This window comes from Zonotrichia albicollis, chromosome 35 (genome assembly GCF_047830755.1).
Source record: "Zonotrichia albicollis isolate bZonAlb1 chromosome 35, bZonAlb1.hap1, whole genome shotgun sequence".
In the NCBI taxonomy this organism is placed as follows: domain Eukaryota; kingdom Metazoa; phylum Chordata; class Aves; order Passeriformes; family Passerellidae; genus Zonotrichia; species Zonotrichia albicollis.
Genome location: NC_133853.1, coordinates 3,513,380 through 3,537,405, shown reverse-complemented (window position 1 = coordinate 3,537,405; position 24,026 = coordinate 3,513,380). Strand labels below are relative to the sequence as shown.

General features: G+C 53.7%; 1 protein-coding gene, 1 long non-coding RNA gene and 5 other non-coding genes across 16 annotated transcripts; 1 reads left to right on the top strand and 6 right to left on the bottom strand.

Moving 5' to 3' along the window:
- The first annotated feature begins 1,415 nt into the window (after nucleotides 1-1,415).
- LOC141726479 (uncharacterized) lies at nucleotides 1,416-3,324 on the top strand. The gene is made up of 2 exons (XM_074531385.1): nucleotides 1,416-1,824; nucleotides 2,023-3,324. Exons 1-2 carry the CDS (start codon nucleotides 1,748-1,750, stop codon nucleotides 2,573-2,575), a joined length of 630 nt encoding a protein of 209 aa, XP_074387486.1. The 5' UTR covers nucleotides 1,416-1,747; the 3' UTR covers nucleotides 2,576-3,324.
- Nucleotides 3,325-5,246: 1,922 nt separating this feature from the next.
- On the bottom strand, nucleotides 5,247-23,924 carry LOC141726480 (uncharacterized). Of its 10 annotated transcripts, none has more exons than XR_012577680.1 (11): nucleotides 23,509-23,924; nucleotides 19,146-22,221; nucleotides 17,834-17,934; nucleotides 16,904-17,259; nucleotides 15,744-15,844; nucleotides 14,816-15,283; nucleotides 12,578-13,604; nucleotides 11,418-11,518; nucleotides 8,470-8,560; nucleotides 7,399-7,531; nucleotides 5,247-6,396 (listed from the first exon to the last, which is right to left on the bottom strand). It is a non-coding gene; the product is annotated as an uncharacterized LOC141726480 (long non-coding RNA). The 10 variants fall into 10 exon arrangements; XR_012577684.1 differs by lacking the exon at nucleotides 23,509-23,924 and adding an exon at nucleotides 10,490-10,957 and having other exon boundaries at nucleotides 5,258-6,396; nucleotides 19,146-20,206; XR_012577687.1 differs by lacking the exon at nucleotides 23,509-23,924 and having other exon boundaries at nucleotides 5,259-6,396; nucleotides 8,470-8,587; nucleotides 19,146-19,452.
- LOC141726506 (small nucleolar RNA SNORD45) lies at nucleotides 9,854-9,936 on the bottom strand. The gene has a single exon (XR_012577699.1). It is a non-coding gene; the product is annotated as a small nucleolar RNA SNORD45 (small nucleolar RNA).
- On the bottom strand, nucleotides 12,055-12,137 carry LOC141726508 (small nucleolar RNA SNORD45). The gene has a single exon (XR_012577701.1). It is a non-coding gene; the product is annotated as a small nucleolar RNA SNORD45 (small nucleolar RNA).
- On the bottom strand, nucleotides 14,139-14,221 carry LOC141726510 (small nucleolar RNA SNORD45). Its single transcript, XR_012577703.1, has one exon. It is a non-coding gene; the product is annotated as a small nucleolar RNA SNORD45 (small nucleolar RNA).
- On the bottom strand, nucleotides 16,381-16,463 carry LOC141726507 (small nucleolar RNA SNORD45). The gene has a single exon (XR_012577700.1). It is a non-coding gene; the product is annotated as a small nucleolar RNA SNORD45 (small nucleolar RNA).
- Nucleotides 18,469-18,551, bottom strand: LOC141726509 (small nucleolar RNA SNORD45). Its single transcript, XR_012577702.1, has one exon. It is a non-coding gene; the product is annotated as a small nucleolar RNA SNORD45 (small nucleolar RNA).
- Nucleotides 23,925-24,026: the final 102 nt, after the last annotated feature.

Below are 24,026 nucleotides of genomic sequence, written 5' to 3'. Positions count from 1 at the left end.
ATTTCCTGCTCTTTATTCCCCTCATGTTTTCCAGCCTTTCTCCCCTCACATTTCTGCCCTTTTTCCGTCACATTTCCCCCTCATGTTTCCCACTCTTTTCCCCCCTTTATTCCCCTCACATTTTCCACCCTTTTTCCCCTCATGTTTCCCACTTTTTTCCTTCACAGTTCCTGCTTTTTATTCCACTCACATTTTGGGCCCTTTTGTCCCCTCATGTTTCCCACCCTTTTTTCCCCCCTTACATTTCCTGCTCTTTTCTCCCTCATATTTATTCCCCTTTTTCCCCTCACATTTCCTGCTCTTTTTTTCCTCCGCTGTCACATTTCCCATTCTTTTCCCCCTCATATTTCCTGCTCTTCCTTCCCCTCACATTTTGGGCCCTTTTTCCCCCCTCATGTTTCCCCCCTTTTTTCCCCTCACATTTCCCTTTACTCCCCTCTACTTCCCACCCTTTCTCCTCTCACGTTTCCCCCTCTTTTCCCCCTCATATTTCCTGCCATTTTTTCTCATCGCATTTTCTGCTCTTTTCCCCCTCACATTTCCCCCCTTTTCTCTCCTTGTTTCATACCTTGTCTTCCTCTCATTTCCTGTCCCTTTCACTCGGCTTTACTGTGCTTTTTGCCTTCCATTTCCCGCCCTTTCCTCCCCTCACATTTCCCGCCATTTTCTCCCCTCACGTTTCCCGCCCTTTTCTCCCCTCACGTTTCCTGCCCTTTTCCCCTCACATTTCTCGCTTTTCCCCCTCACATTTTCTGCCCTTTTTCCTCTCTCACTTCCTGCCTTTTCCCCTAACATTTCCTCACTTTCCCCCTCACATTTCTCTCTTTTCTCCCCTCACGTTTCCCACTTCTCCCCTCACATTTTCTGCCCTTTTTCTTCTCACAATTCCTGTCTTTTCTCCTGTCCATTTCCATTCTCCAGTGTAACTGGTTTAATTCTCCAGTGTAATGAGGGCAACTGGTTTATTTCTCTACCAGAACTGGTTTAACTGGAGTAACTGGTTTACCTGGTTTAATTCTCCAGTGTGACTCTGGTAACTAGTTTATTTCTCCAGTGTAACTAACTGGTGTAACTGGTTTAATTCTCTAATGTAACAGGTTTAACTGGTGTAACTGCTATCACTGGTTTAACTCTGCAATGTAACTGGTTTAACTGGTTTATTTCTCCAGCAGAACTGGTTAACTGGTTAAAATCTCCAGTGGAACTGGTTTAACTGGTTAAAATCTCCAGTGGAACTGGTTTAACTGGCTAAACTCTGGAGTTGAACCCAGTTACCTGTTCCAGGTGTGTCCCACCCGAGCCAGGGACATCTTGGGATTGGTGACTTCAGGGGTTCTCCAAATTTGGGTCAATTTTGGGTCAGTTCTTGCGCAGTTCTGAGGCAAAATGAGGAAGGAAGGGACAAGGCTTGGGAAAGCTCCGGTGAAACTGAAAGTTCTCATGGATGGTGGGAATCAGTTCCGTTGACCCTGAGGAGGTCGTTGGGGAGAGGGGAAAGAGGAACGGCAGGGAACAACAGGAGGAGAGCCCCGGAGGGGGGGAGAAGGTTCTGGAACCAGGGAGATCTCAGAGCTGAGGAGATTTGGGAGCTGAGGAGATCCTGGAGCTGAGGAGATCCTGGAGCTGAGGAGATCCCAGAGCTGAGGAGATTTGGGAGCTGAGGAGATCCCGGAGCTGAGGAGATCCCGGAGCTGAGGAGATCCCAGAGCTGAGGAGATCCCGGAGCTGAGGAGATCCTGGAGCCACGATGGGGGTGAACATCACCCGCTTTGTGGAGATCGAGGTCATCAACAAGACCAAGAACATCACCCTGAAGGAACCCAGGTGAGGCTGGGGGGGACCTTGTGGGGGCTCTTGGGGTGTTGGGGAGCAGCTCCACCTGGGATCTCCATCCTGGGCTGGGATCTCCATCCCAGGCCAGGATCATCTCCAGGGTTTGGGGTCATCTCTCAAGTCCCAGCACCTCCCAGTGGTGGTGGCACCATCTCCCCATGCTCCCACCCCCTCAATTCCTCTCTCCAGGATCCACTTCTTCAGTGGCCGCATCCTCCATGACCCAAAGCCCTCGGTGGCCCCGGGCTCCTGCAGCAGCTGCAAGTTCACCAACAAATCGGTGTTCTGGGGCTGCAATGGGCTCCTGGCCTACGAGGCCGAGTCCTTCACCTTGGCCATCTACTTCTCCAACCCCATCGACTACAACCGGTTCTCCGTGGAGATGGGCCTGGAGCTGTCCCTGGACAAGGTCCACAGGAAGGACCTGGGGACCACCTATGACCGCCTGGTCAGGAGCTCCCAGGGCTCCTCTTGCAACAGCTCCATGTTCCCCTGTGTCATCCTCAAGGAGAACCAGGAGAAAGCCCAGCTGAGCATTGGCCCCGTCACGGTGACGGCCACCATGGTCAGAAACCGGAGCTCTGTCATCAGGGTGGAGATGGAGGAACAGAAAGAATCGGGGGAGGAAGCTGAGGGAGAGAAACCCTGTGATGTCCAGGGAGACAGGTCCAAGAGAAGTGAGAACCTGCGGGACCTTCTTCAGGACCTCAAGGACAGCCCTGGAAGGTCCTGGATGGCCTGAGAACCCTGCAGACATCACCAGAAATGCTTAGGTACCTCTAGAACCCTGTAGACACCTCTAGAACCCTGTAGGAATGTCTAAACCCCCACAGATACCCTTAGAACCCCATGGACACCTCTAGAACCTTTTTGGCACCTTTAGAGCTCCGTAAGCATAACTGAAACCCCATTATCACACCTAGAACCCTGCAAATACTGCTAGAACCCCATAGGCACCTCTAGAACCCCATGAGCACCTCTAACAACCCATAGAGACCCCTAGAACCTCAGAGACACTTCCAGAACCCCATAGACACCTGTAGACACCTCTAGAACCCCATAGATGCACACAGAAGTCTGGAGACACCTACAAAACCTTGTGGGATCCTCTAGAACCCCATGAGCACTGCTAGAACCCCATAGGCACCTCTAGAACCCCATAAGTACCTCGAGAACCCCACAGGCACCTATAGAACCCTGTAGGCACATCTAGAACCCCACAGGCACATCTAGAACCCCGTAGGCACCTCCAGAACCCCATAGGCACCTCTAGAACCCCACAGGCACCCCAGAAGATCTGTCAGCAGAACCTCGTGGGCACCAGGAGAACCTCAGAGAACCCACCAGGACCTTCTGGGCAGGATGGACACCCTGGGTTTGGGTGGTCCCAGACCCCTCCCCTCTCCCACCCTGTGATCCCCGACCTCCCTCCATCCCCTTTGTGCTCTGCTCAATAAAATGGGAAATTCCTGCGCTTGGCCCAATTAAATTTTTATAAAAAATTGGGATTTGGGATCGGGGAGGAGCCTTGGGATTGGGAGGGGCGGGGCTGAGGGGCGGGGCCGGGGTGGGGGTTGGGGAGGGGGGAGCCCTGGGCCGGGAAAGGGTCTGGGGGGGGATGCAGTGATACCAGTAACACCAGTTACACCAGTAACACCAGTTAAACCAGTTAATCCAGTTAAACCAGTTAAACCAGCTCTGGGAGAGAAACCAACCAGTTGAACGAGTTCCACTGGAGAATTAACCCAGTCAAATCAATTAGACCAATTAAACTGGTGCTGGTAGACAAACAAACCAGTTACACTGGAGAAATAAATGAGTTACACCAGTTACACCAGTTACACCGGAGAATTAAAGCAGTAAAACCAGTAACACCAGTTAAACTGGTGCTGGTAAAGAAATAAATCAGTTACACCAGTTACACTGGAGAATTAAACCAGTTAAAACAGTTAGACCAATTAAACTGGTGCTGGCAGAGAAATAAACCAGCTTCACCAGTCACACAGGAGAATTAAACCAGCAAAACCAGTAACACCAGTTAAACCGATTCTGGTAGAGAAATAAACCAGTTGCATTTGCTAAACTGGAAAAATAAACCAGTTAAACCAGGTTTGTGGTAGAGAAACAAACCAGTCTCACCAGTTAAACCAGTTTTGGGTCAGTTCCCATGGAATTCCTGTAACGGGGCCAAAATTCCTTGGGCTGGGAAAAGGGGCTGGGATTGGGAAGTGCCGAAATGTGGAGGGATTTGTTAATAGTTGGTTAGCTGAGAAAGGCCATACTGACATATTGCCGCTGGTTAAGCTGAGAAATCAGCAGTCAGCAAGCTGAAAGGAGATGTCAGCAGTTAGCAATCAGTGACCTTGCTGCAACATGAGGAGAGGGAGTAGAGATTATTCCTGAATATCTCCTGAGAATATGTAGAAAGTATCAAAAGTAGAACCATAGGAATGCAGAAGTAGGTGTAGCTGCTGATATGTAACTAACCAATCCTGAGCTCAACTTTTGCAATATGCATGAAGTTCATTATGAACTGTATTTAACCCGCCGTACTGATCAATAAAATGGGGCCTGTGATGATCAATTGATGTCCTGGTCTCCTTCCTTCGACAACTGGGTGTCTGAGTGACATCACAGAACAGGCTGTGACATCCCAGGGCAGTGACATCATTGGGTTCCTTTGTGATATCACAGAGCTTTCTGTGACATCACAGCACAGCTGTATGACATCACAGAGGGATATGCCAGCGTTGGCTCTGTGACACAGGATGGCTGTGTGACATTCCACAGTAGGCTGTGACATCACAGGTGAGCTCTATGACATCACAGGGGCAGTGTGACATCACAGGAGCAGTGTGACATCACAGGGGAGCAGTGTGACATCACAGGGGCTGTGTGACATCACAGGGGAGCTGTGTGACATCACAGGTGGCTGTGTGACATCACAGGGAGCTGTGTGACATCACAGGAGCAGTGTGACATCACAGGACCAGTGTGACATCACAGGGGAGCTGTATGACATCACAGGGGAGCTGTGTGACATCACAGGGGCTGTGTGACATCACAGGTGGCTGTGTGACATCACAGGGGAGCTGTGTGACATCACAGGAGCAGTGTGGCATCACAGGGTCAGTGTGACATCACATGGGCTGTGTGACATCACGGGGGCTGTGTGAGGTCACAGGGGCAGTGTGACATCACATGGGCTGTATGACATCACAGGGTCAGTGTGACATCACAGGATCTGTGTGACATCACAGGAGCAGTGTGACATCACAGGGGGCTGTGTGACATCACAGGGGCTGTGTGAGGTCACTAGGGAGGTCACTCTGCCCCAGCTCCCCTCACAGCTCCCCCCAGAGCAGTCCAACCCTGCTCGTGCACAGCAGGGTCCCCTGTGCCCCCGGGTCCCCCCGCCCCCAGCCCCGCAGCCTCCCCCAGAGGATGTTCCACAAGATCGACCCCAGAGCCTGACACGGGGACAGGGGCCAGGGCCCTGGGGGTGGCACAGGAGGACAGGGACCCCCCGGCAGCATCCCCGTGTCCCCCAGGGCCAGAGCCTGGGCAGGGCTCCTTCACCCTCCTGCCAAAGAGGGGCTGAGAGCGCTGAAAAAATCCCCAGCAAGGGATCAGCAGAAACCAGATTGAATATTAAGGGACAGCAGCACAAAGTTCCTTGGCAAGAGTCACTCTGCTCCTGACTGGGCACTTCAGGCACAGCAAGGAAACAAAGCAAAAACAAAACCAAACAAAATCCAGGCAATCCAACCAGAAATGAACAGAGAACTGTCCCTGTGTGTGTGTGACACAAACACAGTGAGGGCAAGGATAAAAGGAATACAGCCTAAAAGCTTAACAGAGCTCAAACTTAACAGGACTTAACTTGTACCTTAATGTTAACTGATACCTCAGGTTCACAATTTAGCAAAACAGCAGAGTGCAACAGCATTTAACCAACTTAAACCTATGACTTTGCAATTCAACAGAGGAAAAACACTTTACAATATTTAACTTAGCTTATAACTTATATTAAAGGTAACAACTTAGTAACTAAGAACTAAGCTCAGCAGCATTTAACTTCACTTAGGCCTTGTGATTTAACCTTTCCTACAGGCCTGACTGACTCAGCTGTCCAAGGCACTCAAGCCCCTCAGAGAGCAGCATTTCTGCCACATTTCCCCAGCAGAGGCACTCCTGTGTGCACACGGACACAAAGAGTCAGTGCAAGGCACCTGTGAGAAATTCCCCTGAGGGCAGGAAATGCTCACTGCTGATCCTTTGGCATCTCCCCAGTGGGCGAAGGGCTGAGCCTGGAGGAGTGGGGGGATCGGCCCAGGCTCCGTCATTGTTCAGGATCCCCGAGTGCAGCAAACGGGAGAGTTCCCGGCTGGGAGAGGCCCCACTCAGAGGGAGTCGCTGGCCCAGGAGAGCTCCAAGGGCTCCTTTTGGAGCGCTGTGTGCAGGGCCCCATGAGAGGGGATTCAGTCCCAGCAATGGCTCATCCTGGCCACACTTGGCACCAACAGCTTTCTTTGGCAGCGTGAGAACAGGGATGTTGTGCCACTGAGGAAACACAAACAGATGTCAGGGCTGCTCCTACAGAAGCCAGGAGCTGGTTGGGCAGCAGCAGTGCCTGGAGCAGACAGTGCTTGTGATGAGCTGCAGAGGAGCTGAGCCCAGGGGCTGCTGGCCAAGGCTGAGGCCCAAGGAGCATTTCTCAGCTGGCAGGGCGGCCTGAGAAGGGCCGGGGGGATAATTCACCCTCTCAGTGAGCTCCCAGTATTTCCATGTCCGTGCTCCAAGTGCTGCTCCCAGCCCTGATCCGTGGGGATGGGAATGTCCCGCTCCCTTGCCGGGGCAGGGTCACACCTGAGCCAGGTGTGCAGGGCAGGACCTGGCCCTGCCCCCAAGCCCTGTCCCAGCTGCAGGATCTGCTTCCCATCGGCCTCTTCCTCCTGCGGCCCCAGCACAGCTCGGTGCTGAACAAGGGCTGGGCCGGGGCCATCCCCCAGCAGGGGCTGCTCTGCTCACCCCCTCTGCCCCCTCCCCAAATTCCCTCTGGGGCAGGAGCCCTGAGGGGAGGACAAGGGGGTGACACCGGCATGGGGGGGTCACACACGGCCCCGGGGGATCCCCCCTCACTCCCACAGTGCCAGGAACACAAACCCCTCCATGGAGCCCCCGTGCCCCAGCAGCACCTTGTGGGCAGGGTCTGGGGGCAGCTCTGGGGGGTCACGGCTGCCCTAAAACCCCCTCCCAGCCCCACAGCCACTGCAGCTCCATCAAACCACCCCACAGATCCCTGCTGCCCCCCACACCCCGAACCACTCTGTGCAATAGAAATGGCCCCAGGATCCATCAAAACTCTTCCCCACCTCTCCCTAGACCCACCCAAGTTCTCTCCAAGCCACACAGCCCTTACACAACTCCCAAACTCTCCCACAGACCCCTCCAGAGCCCCCTTAACCCCCTCCCAGCACCACAAATGGAGCCAAGAGCCACCAAAACCCCTTCCAATCCTCTCAGGATCCCCTAAACTCCTTCCCAACCCCCCGTGGCACTGACCAGGAGAGGTTTGTGAACAGGAACATCCACAGCTGGGAGCTGTTGGGAGTTTGGCTGGCTAAGGACTGGAAAGTACAAAACCATGGCTAATTCCAAGTCCTGCACCTGTGAGATAGCGTGTCCTTGGGCCTAGCTGTAGTAGGATAACAAACAGTGAAAGAGACATGAGAAAAGAGAGATGTAACCCCTAAGGAATGAGGAACAGTTAGTGGTATAGTTTAACCAACAGATTGCTTGGCTTACAGAATATTCATAAGCTCATTATTTGCTGTATAAGTGTTTGATACTTTCTTGAATAAACTGGACCTGTGATGAACCAGCTGGTGTCCTGGTCCCCTTCCTTCGACAGGGAGCAGCTCAGGCACTCCAGCAGCGTTTTAGGCTCTTCCATCCCTCTGGGCTCTTCCCAGAGGCTTAGGGATGTTAGAGGGAGGACTGCAGAGGGGGATGAGGGATGGCCAGAGTGGGATTTTGGGCACAGGCTGTTCCTCCTGCCTGAGTCCATCTCTAGAACTCACCAGGTGTCTGATGTCCATAAAAACCTCCAGACCACCAGGATTCAGCCACCCTCAAAAAAACCCAAACCACCAAGATTCAGCAAGAAAACACCCACCAAGGAGTTCCCCTGTCTGGTCTCTCCACTTTGGGGTTCAGGGGCTCCCTCCTGTCTGGGCTCCTGCAGCCCCAGCGTGTTTTGGTGTCCCCTCTCTTGGGGCTCCTGGCAACCCCCGAGGTTCCTTCCCAGGGCTCCCTGGGTGAGTCAGAGGGGCCCAGGGGTGCTGCCTGTGCGGGGTCCCCGTTTCAGCACCCAGGGTACCCAAGGGTGAAAAACACCAATCACTTGTTGTTAAAATTTTTAAAGTTTAATCGTGATAAAATGGTTATAAAAATAGTAATATAATCAGAGCAATAGTAGTTTGGACAATTAGGATTTAGGACAATATGACACAACAGAAACAAAGAGTAACAGACATCCAGGTACCTTTTTCTGGGCAGCATAAGCCCAAAAAAGGACACATGTTAACAGAGGATTAACCCTTAAAAACAATAACCTGTTGCATACTCACACACCTCATCCATGATGCAGAAATTCCATTCAAACACAGGATTCTGTCTCGCCAGTGTCAGCTTCTTCCTCTGAATCCTGACGGCGTCTTCAGGCCTGAGGGAGGCAGGAAGCATTTAGTTTCTTGATAAGAGAGCAATAAATTCTCTTTCTCTGAAAGATTAAGGTGTCCTGTGGCTGCCATCTCGCTGCGAGTATCTCATTCCTTTCTTTAAAAAATACCTCACATACACAGTTTCTACTTTAACATTATGTTATAACCTAAACTATATTTAACACTCTTAAAAAATAAATTAAAAAATCAACACAGCATAACATTCTAACATAACATAATATTCGTTTTAATATTTGCAGAGTCAATCAGAAAACATGCATTCTTCACACCATGGGTGTCCCTTGTCCATGGTGCCACCATCTCCAGGCTGCCAGAGTTCCCCTTATCGGGGTGTCCGACCCCCAGGGTGCTGTTAAAATAACTTTGTTATAAGGATACAGTTTTTATTTCTGTTGTTAATTATAAGCTGAGACATAATAGTGATGTAGCTGATATAAGTGTGCTGGTGTTACAGTGCCTGCTTGGATGGGATAACATCCAATGAACACGGGATGAAGACACCTGGTACAGATGTGCCAGCTATCAGCACTCATCCTCTGAGGGCAGTGTGGGCAGCGGCCAAAACTGAAGATGATAAGAAAGGACCAAAACCACAACCAAGGAATACACATGCTCTAAAAAGGTGGAACTGAGGAGGACCCAAGCTAAACAGCTCTTGGAATATGGAAACTTATTCGGGAAAAAAGTTTACTATGCATAAGTGTCACAGACATCTTTCATGGAAAATGCTTTCCTTAGGATTTTTCCTCCCGAGAAGCTGAGAGAGGCCTCAGGAACAAAATGTAAACAATGGTTATCTGCTGCTGTGGAATGCAACAGGTGCATCTGGGATTGATCTCATGTGGATGTTTCTAATTAAAGGTGAATCACAGTCAGCTGGCTCGGACAGAGAGTCTGAGCCACAAACCTTTGTTATCATTCCTTTTGCTATTCTTAGCTAGCCTTCTGATGAAATGCTCTCTTCCTTTCTTTTAGTATAGTTTTAATATAATCTATGTCAAAAAAAATTAAATCAAGCCTTCTGAAACATGGAGCCAGAGCCTTGTCTCTTCCCTCATCCTTGGACCCCTGTGAACACCGTCACAGTCAGACTGAACAACAAGCTGCAGACTGAACTCATAGATGTACATTTCACCTCAGTCCAAATGGATTTCTCCTCTGGAAAATTCCCCCTCTGCCTCAGAGCCCTCTCCCCAAGCTGGGTCCCAGCCTGGCCTGAGCACTCGATGCCAGCAGAGGGAAAAGCTGCACTGCCAGAGGGAGCGGGGGCTGGCCGGGCCTCAGAGTAATTCTAGAGCTAAAGCGTGAGAGACATCAGCGCCGCTCAGATAATACATGCCAGCGCTCATCCCGGGCCCGGCCACCGCCTCCTCCTACTCCTGGAGCCCTCCCAGGCCGGAGCCGCCGTTCCCAGCGCCCAGGGCCGCTCTCTGCGGCTGCAGCCGGGCCCCGCCACAGCAGCCCTTGGCCCGGCGCTGGAGCCGGTGCCGCTGTTGGCAGCAAATCCCCCCCGGGCAGAGCCGCCCCGGCCCGGCCCTTCCCGCGGCCCCGGCTCGGCGCCGCCGCCATCGCCCTCAGCGCCCACGGCCCTCAGCGCCCTCGGCCCTCCGCCGCCTGGCCGGGCCCGGCCTGGAGCCCTGGGCCTCAGCGCCCTTTGGGGAGCGCGCTCGGGGCAATGACCGCTCGGGTACCGCGGATCTGCCCGGCCCTGCCCCGGCCCCACTCGGGTACCGCGGATCTGCCCGGCCCTGCCCCGGCCCCACTCGGGTACCGCGGATCGGCCCGGCCCTGCACCGGCCCCGCTCGGGTACCGCGGATCGGCCCGGCCCTGCACCGGCCCCCCCAGCCCCGCTCGGGCACCGCGGATCGGCCCGGCCCCCCCAGCACCGGGCCCGGCCCGCACCGCGCACCCGCTGCCGCCGCCGCTCCGCTGCCAGGGACACGCGGCCGGAACGGGCAGGGCCGGGCCGGCAATGGGACCCGCCCGCAGCCGCCTCCGCCTGCCCCGGCCCCAATCAGCGCCTTCCGCCCACCGCAATGGGCATTTTGAATAACGCGCGGTTTCTCATTGGCTTTTCGCAGATATTCAAACCAATACTTTATGTGTTACGTTAGAAAGTGATGCTGCATTCGTTTTCTTAAGTAGTGTGTTAAATATAGTTGTAGGTTGTAACAAAATGTTAAAATAGAAACTATGCTATGAAGGATACTTTTTTTTTTAAAAAAGAAAGGACTCACACCAGTCAGCAGCCACAGGACACCTAAACCTTAGAGAGAAAGAGAATTTATTGCCCCATTATCAGGAGAAATGAACTTCTTCCCGCCTCACTCAGCCATCAGGATTCAGAGGATGAAGCTGACACTGACCACATAGAATCCTGTGTTTGAATTGAATTTATGCATCATGTATGAGATGTATAAATATGCAACAGGCTGTTGTTTTTAAGGGTTAATCCTCTGTTGACCTGTGTCCCTTTTCGGCCTTATTTTGACCCTGCTTTCCACAGCAGCCTCTCTCTCTGTTTTAGAGTCCAAAGGACCCCCTTCTCTCTGTCCTTGGCTGAAGCAGTTTCCTAGAGCACAGGCTTTGGTGAGAACAGGCAGTCAGACTGAACAGCAAGCTGCAGACTGAGCTCACAGATGCACACTTCACCTCGGTCCAAATGGATTTCTACTCTGGAAAATCCCCCCTCTGCCTCAGAGCCCTTGCCTCAAAGCGGTCCCAGCCTGGCCTGAGCACTCGATGCCAGCAGAGGGAAAAGGAGTGAACAGCCCGTGCCCGGTGTGTCCGTGCCCAAGGGCTCTGAGAGATGTTGAATTTTCATCTCTTTCTCTCACCTGCAGCTCTCCAGGCCGCTGGTCAGGGTCCCCTCTGGGCACCAAGGCTTCTCCACGGGTCTCCCTCATGTGGCCGTGGGTCTTCCTGCTCCTCAGCACAGCTGTGACCAAACCATGGGGAAAAATTTTCATTAAAAATGCGTATTTTATGATTGGCTTTTTGCAAATATTCAAATGAATATTACCTGTGTTGTTTTAAAAAGTTATGCTGTAATAATGTTCTTAAATCGTGTGTTAACTATAGTTTTCAGTTACAACAATGGTAAAATAGAAACGCTGCTATGTAGAATACCTTTTTTAAAAAGAAAGGACTTGCACTGAGATAGCCACACGACATCTAAATCTTTCAGAGAAAGAGAATTTATTGCTGTCTTATCAGGAGAAACGATCTGTTTCCTGCCTCACTCGGCCGTGAAGGATTCAGAGGAAGAAGATGAAGATGAAGGCAGTCAGACTAAACAACAAGCTGCAGACTAAACTCACAGATGCACACTTCACCTCAATCCCAATGGATTTCTCCTATGGAAAATTCCCCCTCTGCCTCAGAGCCCTCTCCCCAAGCTGGGTCCCAGCCTGGCCTGAGCACTCGATGCCGGCAGAGGGAAAAGCTGCACTGCCAGAGGGATCGGGGGCTGGCCGGGCCTCAGAGTAATTCTAGAGCTAAAGCGTGAGAGACATCAGCGCCACTCAGATAATACATGCCAGCGCTCATCCCCGGCCCGGCCACCGCCTCCTCCTCCTCCTCCTCCTGGAGCCCTCCCAGGCCGGAGCCGCCGTTCCCAGCGCCCAGGGCCGCTCTCTGCGGCTGCAGCCGGGCCCCGCCACAGCAGCCCTTGGCCCGGCGCTGGAGCCGGTGCCGCTGTTGGCAGCAAATCCCCCCCGGGCAGAGCCGCCCCGGCCCGGCCCTTCCCGCGGCCCCGGCTCGGCGCCGCCGCCATCGCCCTCAGCGCCCTCGGCCCTCAGCGCCCTCGGCCCTCCGCCGCCTGGCCGGGCCCGGCCCGGAGCCCTGGGCCTCAGCGCCCTTCGGGGCACCGCACTCGGGGCAGCGACCGCTCGGGCACCGCGGATCGGCCCGGCCCTGCACCGGCCCCCCCAGCCCCGCTCGGGCACCGCGGATCGGCCCGGCCCCCCCAGCACCGGGCCCGGCCCGCACCACGCACCCGCTGCCGCCGCCGCTCCGCTGCCAGGGACACGCGGCCGGAACGGGCAGGGCCGGGCCGGCAATGGGACCCGCCCGCAGCCGCCTCCGCCTGCCCCGGCCCCAATCAGCGCCTTCCGCCCACCGCAATGGGCATTCTGAATAACGCGCGGTTTCTGACAGGATTTTCGCAGATATTCAAACGAATACTTTATGTGTTACGTTAGAAAGTGATGCTGCATTCGTTTTCTTAAGTAGTGTGTTAAATCTAGTTGTAGGTTGCAACGAACTGTGAAAATAGAAACTATGCTATCTAAGATACTTTTCTTTTTTAAAGAAAGGACTCACACCTGTCAGCAGCCAAAGGACACCTACACCCTAGAGAGAAAGAGAATTTATTGTCCCATTATCAGGAGAAATGGACTTCTTCCCGCCTCACTCAGCCATCAGGATTCAGAGGAAGAAGCTGACACTGACCAGAAAGAATCCTGTACTTGAATTGAATTTATGCATCATGTATGAGATGTATAAATGTGCAACAGGCTGTTGTTTTTAAGGGTTAATCCTCTGTTGACCTGTGTCCCTTTTCGGCCTTATTTTGACCCTGCTTTCCACAGCAGCCTCTCTCTCTGTTTTAGAGTCCAAAGGACCCCCTTCTCTCTGTCCTTGGCTGAAGCAGTTTCCTAGAGCACAGGCTTTGGTGAGAACAGGCAGTCAGACTGAACAGCAAGCTGCAGACTGAGCTCACAGATGCACACTTCACCTCGGTCCAAATGGATTTCTACTCTGGAAAATCCCCCCTCTGCCTCAGAGCCCTTGCCTCAGAGCGGTCCCAGCCTGGCCTGAGCACTCGATGCCAGCAGAGGGAAAAGGAGTGAACAGCCCGTGCCCGGTGTGTCCGTGCCCAAGGGCTCTGAGAGATGTTGAATTTTCATCTCTTTCTCTCACCTGCAGCTCTCCAGGCCGCTGGTCAGGATCCCCTCTGGGCACCAAGGCTTCTCCACGGGTCTCCCTCATGTGGCCGTGGGTCTTCCTGCTCCTCAGCACAGCTGTGACCAAACCATGGGGAAAAATTTTCATTAAAAATGCGTATTTTATGATTGGCTTTTTGCAAATATTCAAATGAATATTACCTGTGTTGTTTTAAAAAGTTATGCTGTATTAATGTTCTTAAATCGTGTGTTAACTATAGTTTTCAGTTACAACAATGGTAAAAAAAACTCTGCTATGTAGAATACTTTTTTTAGAAAGAAAGGACTTGCACTGAGATAGCCACAGGACATCTAAGTGTTTCAGAAAAAGAGAATTTATTGCTGTCTTATCAGGAGAAACGATCTGTTTCCTGCCTCACTCGGCCGTGAAGGATTCAGAGGAAGAAGATGAAGATGAAGGCAGTCAGACTAAACAGCAAGCTGCAGACTGAGCTCACAGATGCACATTTCAGCTCAATCCCAATGGATTTCTCCTATGGAAAATTCCCCCTCTGCCTCAGAGCCCTCTCCCCAAGCTGGGTCCCAGCCTGGCCTGAGCACTCGATGCCAGCAGAGGGAAAAGCTGCACTGCCAGAGGGATCGGGGGCTGGCCGGGCCTCAGAGTAATTCTAGAGCTAAAGCGTGAGAGACATCAGCGCCGCTCAGATAATACATGCCAGCGCTCATCCCGGGCCCGGCCACCGCCTCCTCCTCCTCCTCCTGGGGCCCTCCCAGGCCGGAGCCGCCGTTCCCAGCGCCCAGGGCCGCTCTCTGCGGCTGCAGCCGGGCCCCGCCACAGCAGCCCTTGGCCCGGCGCTGGAGCCGGTGCCGCTGTTGGCAGCAAACCCCACCGGGCAGAGCCGCCCCGGCCCGGCCCTTCCCGCGGCCCCGGCTCGGCGCCGCCGCCATCGCCCTCAGCGCCCTCGGCCCTCAGCGCCCTCGGCCCTCCGCCGCCTGGCCGGGCCCGGCCCGGAGCCCTGGGCCTCAGCGCCCTTCGGGGAACCGCGCTCGGGGCAGCGACCGCTCGGGCACCGCGGATCGGCCCGGCCCTACACCGGCCCCCCCAGTCCCGCTCGGCCACCGTGGATCTGCCCGGCTATGCCCGGCCCCACTCGGGTACCGCGGATCTGCCCGGCTATGCCTGGCCCCACTCGGGTACCGCGGATCTGCCCGGCCCTGCCCCGTCCCCACTCGGGTACCGCGGATCGGCCCGGCCCTGCACCGGCCCCGCTCGGGCACCGCTGATCGGCCCGGCCCCCCCAGCACCGGGCCCGGCCCGCACCGCGCACCCGCTGCCGCCGCCGCTCCGCTGCCAGGGACACGCGGCCGGAACGGGCAGGGCCGGGCCGGCAATGGGACCCGCCCGCAGCCGCCTCCGCCTGCCCCGGCCCCAATCAGCGCCTTCCGCCCACCGCAATGGGCATTTTGAATAACGCGCGGTTTCTCATTGGCTTTTCGCAGATATTCAAACCAATACTTTATGTGTTACGTTAGAAAGTGATGCTGCATTCGTTTTCTTAAGTAGTGTGTTAAATATAGTTGTAGGTTGTAACAAAATGTTAAAATAGAAACTATGCTATGAAGGATACTTTTTTTTTTAAAAAAGAAAGGACTCACACCAGTCAGCAGCCACAGGACACCTAAACCTTAGAGAGAAAGAGAATTTATTGCCCCATTATCAGGAGAAATGAACTTCTTCCCGCCTCACTCAGCCATCAGGATTCAGAGGATGAAGCTGACACTGACCACATAGAATCCTGTGTTTGAATTGAATTTATGCATCATGTATGAGATGTATAAATATGCAACAGGCTGTTGTTTTTAAGGGTTAATCCTCTGTTGACCTGTGTCCCTTTTCGGCCTTATTTTGACCCTGCTTTCCACAGCAGCCTCTCTCTCTGTTTTAGAGTCCAAAGGACCCCCTTCTCTCTGTCCTTGGCTGAAGCAGTTTCCTAGAGCACAGGCTTTGGTGAGAACAGGCAGTCAGACTGAACAGCAAGCTGCAGACTGAGCTCACAGATGCACACTTCACCTCGGTCCAAATGGATTTCTACTCTGGAAAATCCCCCCTCTGCCTCAGAGCCCTTGCCTCAAAGCGGTCCCAGCCTGGCCTGAGCACTCGATGCCAGCAGAGGGAAAAGGAGTGAACAGCCCGTGCCCGGTGTGTCCGTGCCCAAGGGCTCTGAGAGATGTTGAATTTTCATCTCTTTCTCTCACCTGCAGCTCTCCAGGCCGCTGGTCAGGGTCCCCTCTGGGCACCAAGGCTTCTCCACGGGTCTCCCTCATGTGGCCGTGGGTCTTCCTGCTCCTCAGCACAGCTGTGACCAAACCATGGGGAAAAATTTTCATTAAAAATGCGTATTTTATGATTGGCTTTTTGCAAATATTCAAATGAATATTACCTGTGTTGTTTTAAAAAGTTATGCTGTAATAATGTTCTTAAATCGTGTGTTAACTATAGTTTTCAGTTACAACAATGGTAAAATAGAAACGCTGCTATGTAGAATACCTTTTTTAAAAAGAAAGGACTTGCACTGAGATAGCCACACGACATCTAAATCTTTCAGAGAAAGAGAATTTATTGCTGTCTTATCAGGAGAAACGATCTGTTTCCTGCCTCACTCGGCCGTGAAGGATTCAGAGGAAGAAGATGAAGATGAAGGCAGTCAGACTAAACAACAAGCTGCAGACTAAACTCACAGATGCACACTTCACCTCAATCCCAATGGATTTCTCCTATGGAAAATTCCCCCTCTGCCTCAGAGCCCTCTCCCCAAGCTGGGTCCCAGCCTGGCCTGAGCACTCGATGCCGGCAGAGGGAAAAGCTGCACTGCCAGAGGGATCGGGGGCTGGCCGGGCCTCAGAGTAATTCTAGAGCTAAAGCGTGAGAGACATCAGCGCCACTCAGATAATACATGCCAGCGCTCATCCCCGGCCCGGCCACCGCCTCCTCCTCCTCCTCCTCCTGGAGCCCTCCCAGGCCGGAGCCGCCGTTCCCAGCGCCCAGGGCCGCTCTCTGCGGCTGCAGCCGGGCCCCGCCACAGCAGCCCTTGGCCCGGCGCTGGAGCCGGTGCCGCTGTTGGCAGCAAATCCCCCCCGGGCAGAGCCGCCCCGGCCCGGCCCTTCCCGCGGCCCCGGCTCGGCGCCGCCGCCATCGCCCTCAGCGCCCTCGGCCCTCAGCGCCCTCGGCCCTCCGCCGCCTGGCCGGGCCCGGCCCGGAGCCCTGGGCCTCAGCGCCCTTCGGGGCACCGCACTCGGGGCAGCGACCGCTCGGGCACCGCGGATCGGCCCGGCCCTGCACCGGCCCCCCCAGCCCCGCTCGGGCACCGCGGATCGGCCCGGCCCCCCCAGCACCGGGCCCGGCCCGCACCACGCACCCGCTGCCGCCGCCGCTCCGCTGCCAGGGACACGCGGCCGGAACGGGCAGGGCCGGGCCGGCAATGGGACCCGCCCGCAGCCGCCTCCGCCTGCCCCGGCCCCAATCAGCGCCTTCCGCCCACCGCAATGGGCATTTTGAATAACGCGCGGTTTCTCATTGGCTTTTCGCAGATATTCAAACCAATACTTTATGTGTTACGTTAGAAAGTGATGCTGCGTTGGTTTTCTTAAGTAGTGTGTTAAATCTAGTTGGAGGTTGTGACAAACTGTTAAAATAGAAACTATGTTATCTAAGATACTTGTTTTTTTAAAAAGAAAGGACTCACACAGTCAGCAGCCACAGGACACCTAAACCCTAGAGAGAAAGAGAATTTATTGCCCCATTATCAGGAGAAATGAACTTCCTTCTTCCCGCCTCACTCAGCCATCAGGATTCAGAGGATGAAGCTTACACTGACCAGACAGAATCCTGTGCTTGAATTGAATTTATGCATCATGAATGAGATGTATAAATGTGCAACAGGCTGTTGTTTTTAAGGGTTAATCCTCTGTTGACCTGTGTCCCTTTTCGGCCTTATTTTGACCCTGCTTTCCACAGCAGCCTCTCTCTCTGTTTTAGAGTCCAAAGGACCCCCTTCTCTCTGTCCTTGGCTGAAGCAGTTTCCTAGAGCACAGGCTTTGGTGAGAACAGGCAGTCAGACTGAACAGCAAGCTGCAGACTGAGCTCACAGATGCACACTTCACCTCGGTCCAAATGGATTTCTACTCTGGAAAATCCCCCCTCTGCCTCAGAGCCCTTGCCTCAGAGCGGTCCCAGCCTGGCCTGAGCACTCGATGCCAGCAGAGGGAAAAGGAGTGAACAGCCCGTGCCCGGTGTGTCCGTGCCCAAGGGCTCTGAGAGATGTTGAATTTTCATCTCTTTCTCTCACCTGCAGCTCTCCAGGCCGCTGGTCAGGATCCCCTCTGGGCACCAAGGCTTCTCCACGGGTCTCCCTCATGTGGCCGTGGGTCTTCCTGCTCCTCAGCACAGCTGTGACCAAACCATGGGGAAAAATTTTCATTAAAAATGCGTATTTTATGATTGGCTTTTTGCAAATATTCAAATGAATATTACCTGTGTTGTTTTAAAAAGTTATGCTGTATTAATGTTCTTAAATCGTGTGTTAACTATAGTTTTCAGTTACAACAATGGTAAAAAAAACTCTGCTATGTAGAATACTTTTTTTAGAAAGAAAGGACTTGCACTGAGATAGCCACAGGACATCTAAGTGTTTCAGAAAAAGAGAATTTATTGCTGTCTTATCAGGAGAAACGATCTGTTTCCTGCCTCACTCGGCCGTGAAGGATTCAGAGGAAGAAGATGAAGATGAAGGCAGTCAGACTAAACAGCAAGCTGCAGACTGAGCTCACAGATGCACATTTCAGCTCAATCCCAATGGATTTCTCCTATGGAAAATTCCCCCTCTGCCTCAGAGCCCTCTCCCCAAGCTGGGTCCCAGCCTGGCCTGAGCACTCGATGCCAGCAGAGGGAAAAGCTGCACTGCCAGAGGGATCGGGGGCTGGCCGGGCCTCAGAGTAATTCTAGAGCTAAAGCGTGAGAGACATCAGCGCCGCTCAGATAATACATGCCAGCGCTCATCCCGGGCCCGGCCACCGCCTCCTCCTCCTCCTCCTGGGGCCCTCCCAGGCCGGAGCCGCCGTTCCCAGCGCCCAGGGCCGCTCTCTGCGGCTGCAGCCGGGCCCCGCCACAGCAGCCCTTGGCCCGGCGCTGGAGCCGGTGCCGCTGTTGGCAGCAAACCCCACCGGGCAGAGCCGCCCCGGCCCGGCCCTTCCCGCGGCCCCGGCTCGGCGCCGCCGCCATCGCCCTCAGCGCCCTCGGCCCTCAGCGCCCTCGGCCCTCCGCCGCCTGGCCGGGCCCGGCCCGGAGCCCTGGGCCTCAGCGCCCTTCGGGGAACCGCGCTCGGGGCAGCGACCGCTCGGGCACCGCGGATCGGCCCGGCCCTACACCGGCCCCCCCAGTCCCGCTCGGCCACCGTGGATCTGCCCGGCTATGCCCGGCCCCACTCGGGTACCGCGGATCTGCCCGGCTATGCCTGGCCCCACTCGGGTACCGCGGATCTGCCCGGCCCTGCCCCGTCCCCACTCGGGTACCGCGGATCGGCCCGGCCCTGCACCGGCCCCGCTCGGGCACCGCTGATCGGCCCGGCCCCGCCAGCCCCGGGCCCGGCCCGCACCGCGCACCCGCTGCCGCCGCCGCTCCGCTGCCAGGGACACGCGGCCGGAACGGGCAGGGCCGGGCCGGCAATGGGACCCGCCCGCAGCCGCCTCCGCCTGCCCCGGCCCCAATCAGCGCCTTCCGCCCACCGCAATGGGCATTTTGAATAACGCGCGGTTTCTCATTGGCTTTTGGCAGATATTCCAACGAATACTTTATGTGTTAAGTTAGAAAGTGATGCTGCATTCGTTTTCTAAAGTAGTGTGTTAAATCTAGTTGGAGGTTGTAACAAAATGTTAAAATAGAAACTATGCTATCTAAGATACTTTTTTTTTTTAAAGAAAGGACTCACACCAGTCAGTAGCCACAGGACACCTAAATCTTTCAGAGAAAGAGAATTTCTTGGTCTCTTATCAGAAGAAACGAACTTCTTCCCGCCTGACTCGGGAAGAAGCCGTCAGGATTCAAAGGAAGAAGCTTACACTGACCAGACAGAATCCTGTGTTTGAATGGAATTTATGCATCATGTATGAGGTGTGTGAATATGCAAGAGGTTATTGTTTTTTAAGGGTTAATCCCTTGTTAATGTGTGTCCTCTATCAGGCTTATTTTGCCCAGAAAAAGGTACCCGGACGTGCATAACTCTTTGCTTCTATTGTCTCGTATTGTCCTAATCCAAATTGTCCAAATTATTATTACTCTAATTATATTGCTATTTTTAAACCATTTCATTATCATTCAACTTTTTGAAATTTTAAAAACACGTGATTGGCGTTTTTCACATTTTAACACCAATTCCTACATTAAAAGCAGGCATAGGTATATTTTGTCGCTGGGATCACCCAGCCCCATCTCTTTCCCTCCCCAGCTGGTACCTGTGCCACAGGTGAGCAGGGAGGTGATGCTGCCCTCAGGAGCTGGGGCCCAGCGCCCAGGTGCAGGTGAGGTGCAGCAGTTCTTTTCAGGGATTCTGAAGGGGAAGGAAAAGCAAGTTTATTTTCTGACTCTAACATTTATAGGTTTTTAAAAGTGACCATGGATTGGAGGCTGAAAGTGCCACCTCTCCAGTGACACTGGACAAACCAACAGCTTAATAAATTTCTTTTCTTCTATAAAAGAATGCAAAACAAATCTCAGGAGCTCATTCCTTCCAGAAAGATTATTGATACTGCTCTAGAAGGCACCTGGGACCAGCATCTCAGTCCCGCCCGTGTTTTCCCAAAATCGCTCCCTGCAGCAGGAACAGCTGGGTGCAGTTGTCCCTGCAGATGTTCAGGCACCCAAAGCAGCTGCAGCTGTTTGTGAGCAGCAGAGCAGATACTCCCTGTGCCACCACCTTTCCATAGGGATACAGAAGCTCTGGTTCTGGGGTGTGTGATCCTGGCTGCTGAACTCCAGGGAAATCCACATTGCTCATTGGAAAACCCACCTGAACTTTTCTTTTAAATGTGATGGAGAAATGTCCCTGCATCCGGGGGCTACTGTGGTGCCAAATCACCTGAGGAGTGTTGGGGTGTGCAGGAACCCTGCAAGTAAGGGATCAATAATCCTGGACAGAAGATGGGCTGCTCAGGAGAAATAATCCCTGGACAGAAATTGGGTAGCTCAGGATCAATAATCCTGGGACAGAAATTGGGTAGCTCAGGATCAATAATCCTGGACAGAAATTGGGCTGCTCAGGATCAATAATCCCTGGACAGAAGCTGGGCTGCTCAGGATCAATAATCCTGGACAGAAGCTGGGCTGCTCAGGATCAATAATGCCTGGACTGATAATGGGCTGTTGAGAAGAAATAATGCCTGGTCAGAAGCTGGGCTGCTCAGTTTTAATATAATATATGTCATAAAATAATAAATCAAGCCTCCTGAAACACGGAGTCAGATCCTCATCTCTTCCCTCATCCCTGGACCCCTGAGAACAGAGTCACATAGCTCCCTCTCAAATACATCTGCACGCCATTTCACAACAGGTTCATACACATTCATTCTACTGATTTCCTGTTACATTTCCTGTGAATTCTTCTTTATCAGAAAGAATTCCTGGGGTCATTCTGACCCTGCTTTCCACAGCAGCCTCTCTCTCTGTTTCAGAGTTCAAGGGCCCCCCCTTCATCTCTGTCTTTGGCTGCAGCAGTTTCTTAGAGCACAGGCTTTTGTCAGAACAGGCAGTCAGGCTGTCACAGACATCTCTCCTGAAAAATCCTTTCCTCAGGATTTTTCCTCCTGAGAGGCCTCAGGAACAAAATGTAAACATTGACATTATTTGCTGCTGTGGAACGCAACAGGTGCATCTGGGATTGGTCTCATGTGGTTGTTTCTAATTAATGGCCAATCACAGTCAGCTGGCTCTCTTTCTCTGTCTGAGCCACAAACCTTTGTTATCATTCTTTCCTATTCTACTCCTAGCTAGCCTTCTGATGAAATCCTTTCTTCTGTTCTTTTAGTATAGTTTTAATGTAATATACATCATAAAATAATAAATGAAGCCTTCTGAAACATGGAGTCAGATGTTCGTCTCTTCCCCAATCCAAGAACCCCTGTGAACACGGTCACAGTGAAGTTCCACCTGTCTGTGATTATAATCACCAGTCGTTTTAGTCAATCGCTCCTTTTGTATCGGCACGGCCCTGCCTGAGGCTGAATTGATGGCCCTTCTCTGCAAACAGCGAGAGGACGGGACATGGGGGCATCAGAGAAAATGCAAAATAACCTCGGGACCAGCCTGCCATGGGAAGCAAACCCACCAAACTTACCGAAAAAACCCCAAAAACAACGAGACAATACGGAATTAAGAGATCAGAGTGATGTCTGGAGGTGAGGAACAAAGTACCGAGCCTGCAGAGATGCTGAGAACCTTTGTGGCCTCTCACCCTGAGCAAAGACCTCAGCTGCCAGGCTGTCACAGCCCAGCTCGGCGATGGCACTGCGGGGATGGACAGAGGGGTCAGGGGTGCTATAAATAAAAAATCTGCCAATTTTTGGGGGAAAAAAGGGTTGCAGAGTGAACCAGTTATACCAGTTGCTGCCAAGGTGAAGTGTCGCAGACATCTTTTCATGAAAAATCCTTTCCTCGGGATTTTTCCTCCTGAGAAGCTGAGAGAGGCTTCAGGAACAAAATGTAAACATGGATTATCTGCTGCTGTGGAATGCAACAGGTGCATCTGTGATTGGTCTCATGTGGTTGTTTCTAATTAATGGCCAATCACAGTCAGGTAGCTTAGACAGAGAGTCCGAGACACAAACCCTTGTTATCATTCTTTCCTATTCTATTCTTAGCTAGCCTTGTGATGAAACCTTGTCTTCTATACTTTTAGTATAGTTTTAATATAATATATGTCAAAAAATAATAAATGAAGCCTTCTGAAACATGGAGTCAGATCCTCGTCTCTTCCCTCATCCAAGAACCCCCGTGAACACCGTCACAGGCGGGACCCCCAGCTCTGCCCTTTAGTGGACAAAGCTGCACTTTCCTCCTCCTCCTCGTCACCCTGGGAGCAGTTTCGGACCCATCGAGCTTCCCAACCTTGAGCTGATCGCTTTTAATAAAGGCATTAAAAAGGAGAAAAAGTCTCCTGCCGTGTGTATTTCACCCGGTGTCACCCCCCTACCCAGCCCCAGGGGCCACACGGCGCCTGAGGCGCCCTCCTCCTGTGCCACCCGCTCGGTGACACGGCCCGTGAAGCACGGTCCTCCCCGGCGGGGACACAGCATCAGCCTCACCACGGTGCGTGGTGACCCCTGAATTGCGGGAAGAGGACTGGAAATCGTATCCTGACCGCTGCCAAAATTGTGTGTTGAGCCCGAAAATCAGATCCTGATTTCCCAAACTGGGTGCTCAAAGCCTCTAAATTGGGTCCTGACCACTCAAATTGGCCTTGCAACCCCCCATGCGGTCCTGCCCCCCTCCCCAGTCATGTCCAAACCCACAAATCGGATCCCAAATCCCCTCAAAGGGGTCCTGTTATATCCAAACCCTCCACACTGGGTCCCAAATCCCCTCAAATCGATCCTGACCATTCCCAAAATTGCGTATCGAGTCCCAAAACTGGATCCTGATTCCCCAAACCGGGTGCTCAAAACTTCTAAATTGGGTCCTGACCCCTCAAATTGGTTTCTGACCTCGCTCAAATCAGATTCTGCCTCCCCCAAATTGGGTCCTGACCCCTCAAATTGGCCTTGCAAACCCCCACGGCATCCTGTCCCCCTCCAGTTGTGTCCAAAAAGCCTTCAAATCAGATCGCAAAGCCCCTCAAAGGGGTCCTGCTATGTCCAAATCCTTCAAATCAGATCGCAAAGCCCCTCAAAGGGGTCCCGTTATGTCCAAACCCACAAATCAGATCCCAAAGCCCCTCAAAGGGCTCCTACCCCCCCGGTCGGGGTCCCCCCGTACCGAGAGCCGAAGCCGACATCAGCTCCCCACCAGCGTCAATCGCCCGCGCTCGGGGCCCAGCAGGGCCAGGAGCCGGCGAATGGGGGAGACAGCATCGGGGACACGGGGACCGGTGGGTTCTGCTGTGGCCGGTGGGTCTCGGTCTGTCCTGCTGGCTCCCGCTCCTGCTCCCGGTTCTTCCCGCCGGTGGTTCCAGGCAGTCCCGGGGGCCCGTGCGGGCCCCGGTGCTGCTCGCAGCGTGTGCCGGTCCGGACCGTGCCGCCCTCGGACGGTCCCGGTGTGGTCCCGGTGTGGTCCCGGTGTGGTCCCGATGCCGCCCCGGTCCCTTCCCGGCAGCCGCCGCCGTTTCCCGGAACGCGCGCGCGGAAATCCCCGGCAATCCCGGCCTGACACGCCCACGCCTGAAATAACGTCTGTGATTGGTCAAAGCGGAGGTGACATCGGTGTCCCGGCAGAGGGGGCGGGAGAGGCGAAGGAGGCGGTGCCAGGAGGGGGCGGGGTCTGGGCGGGAGGAGGCG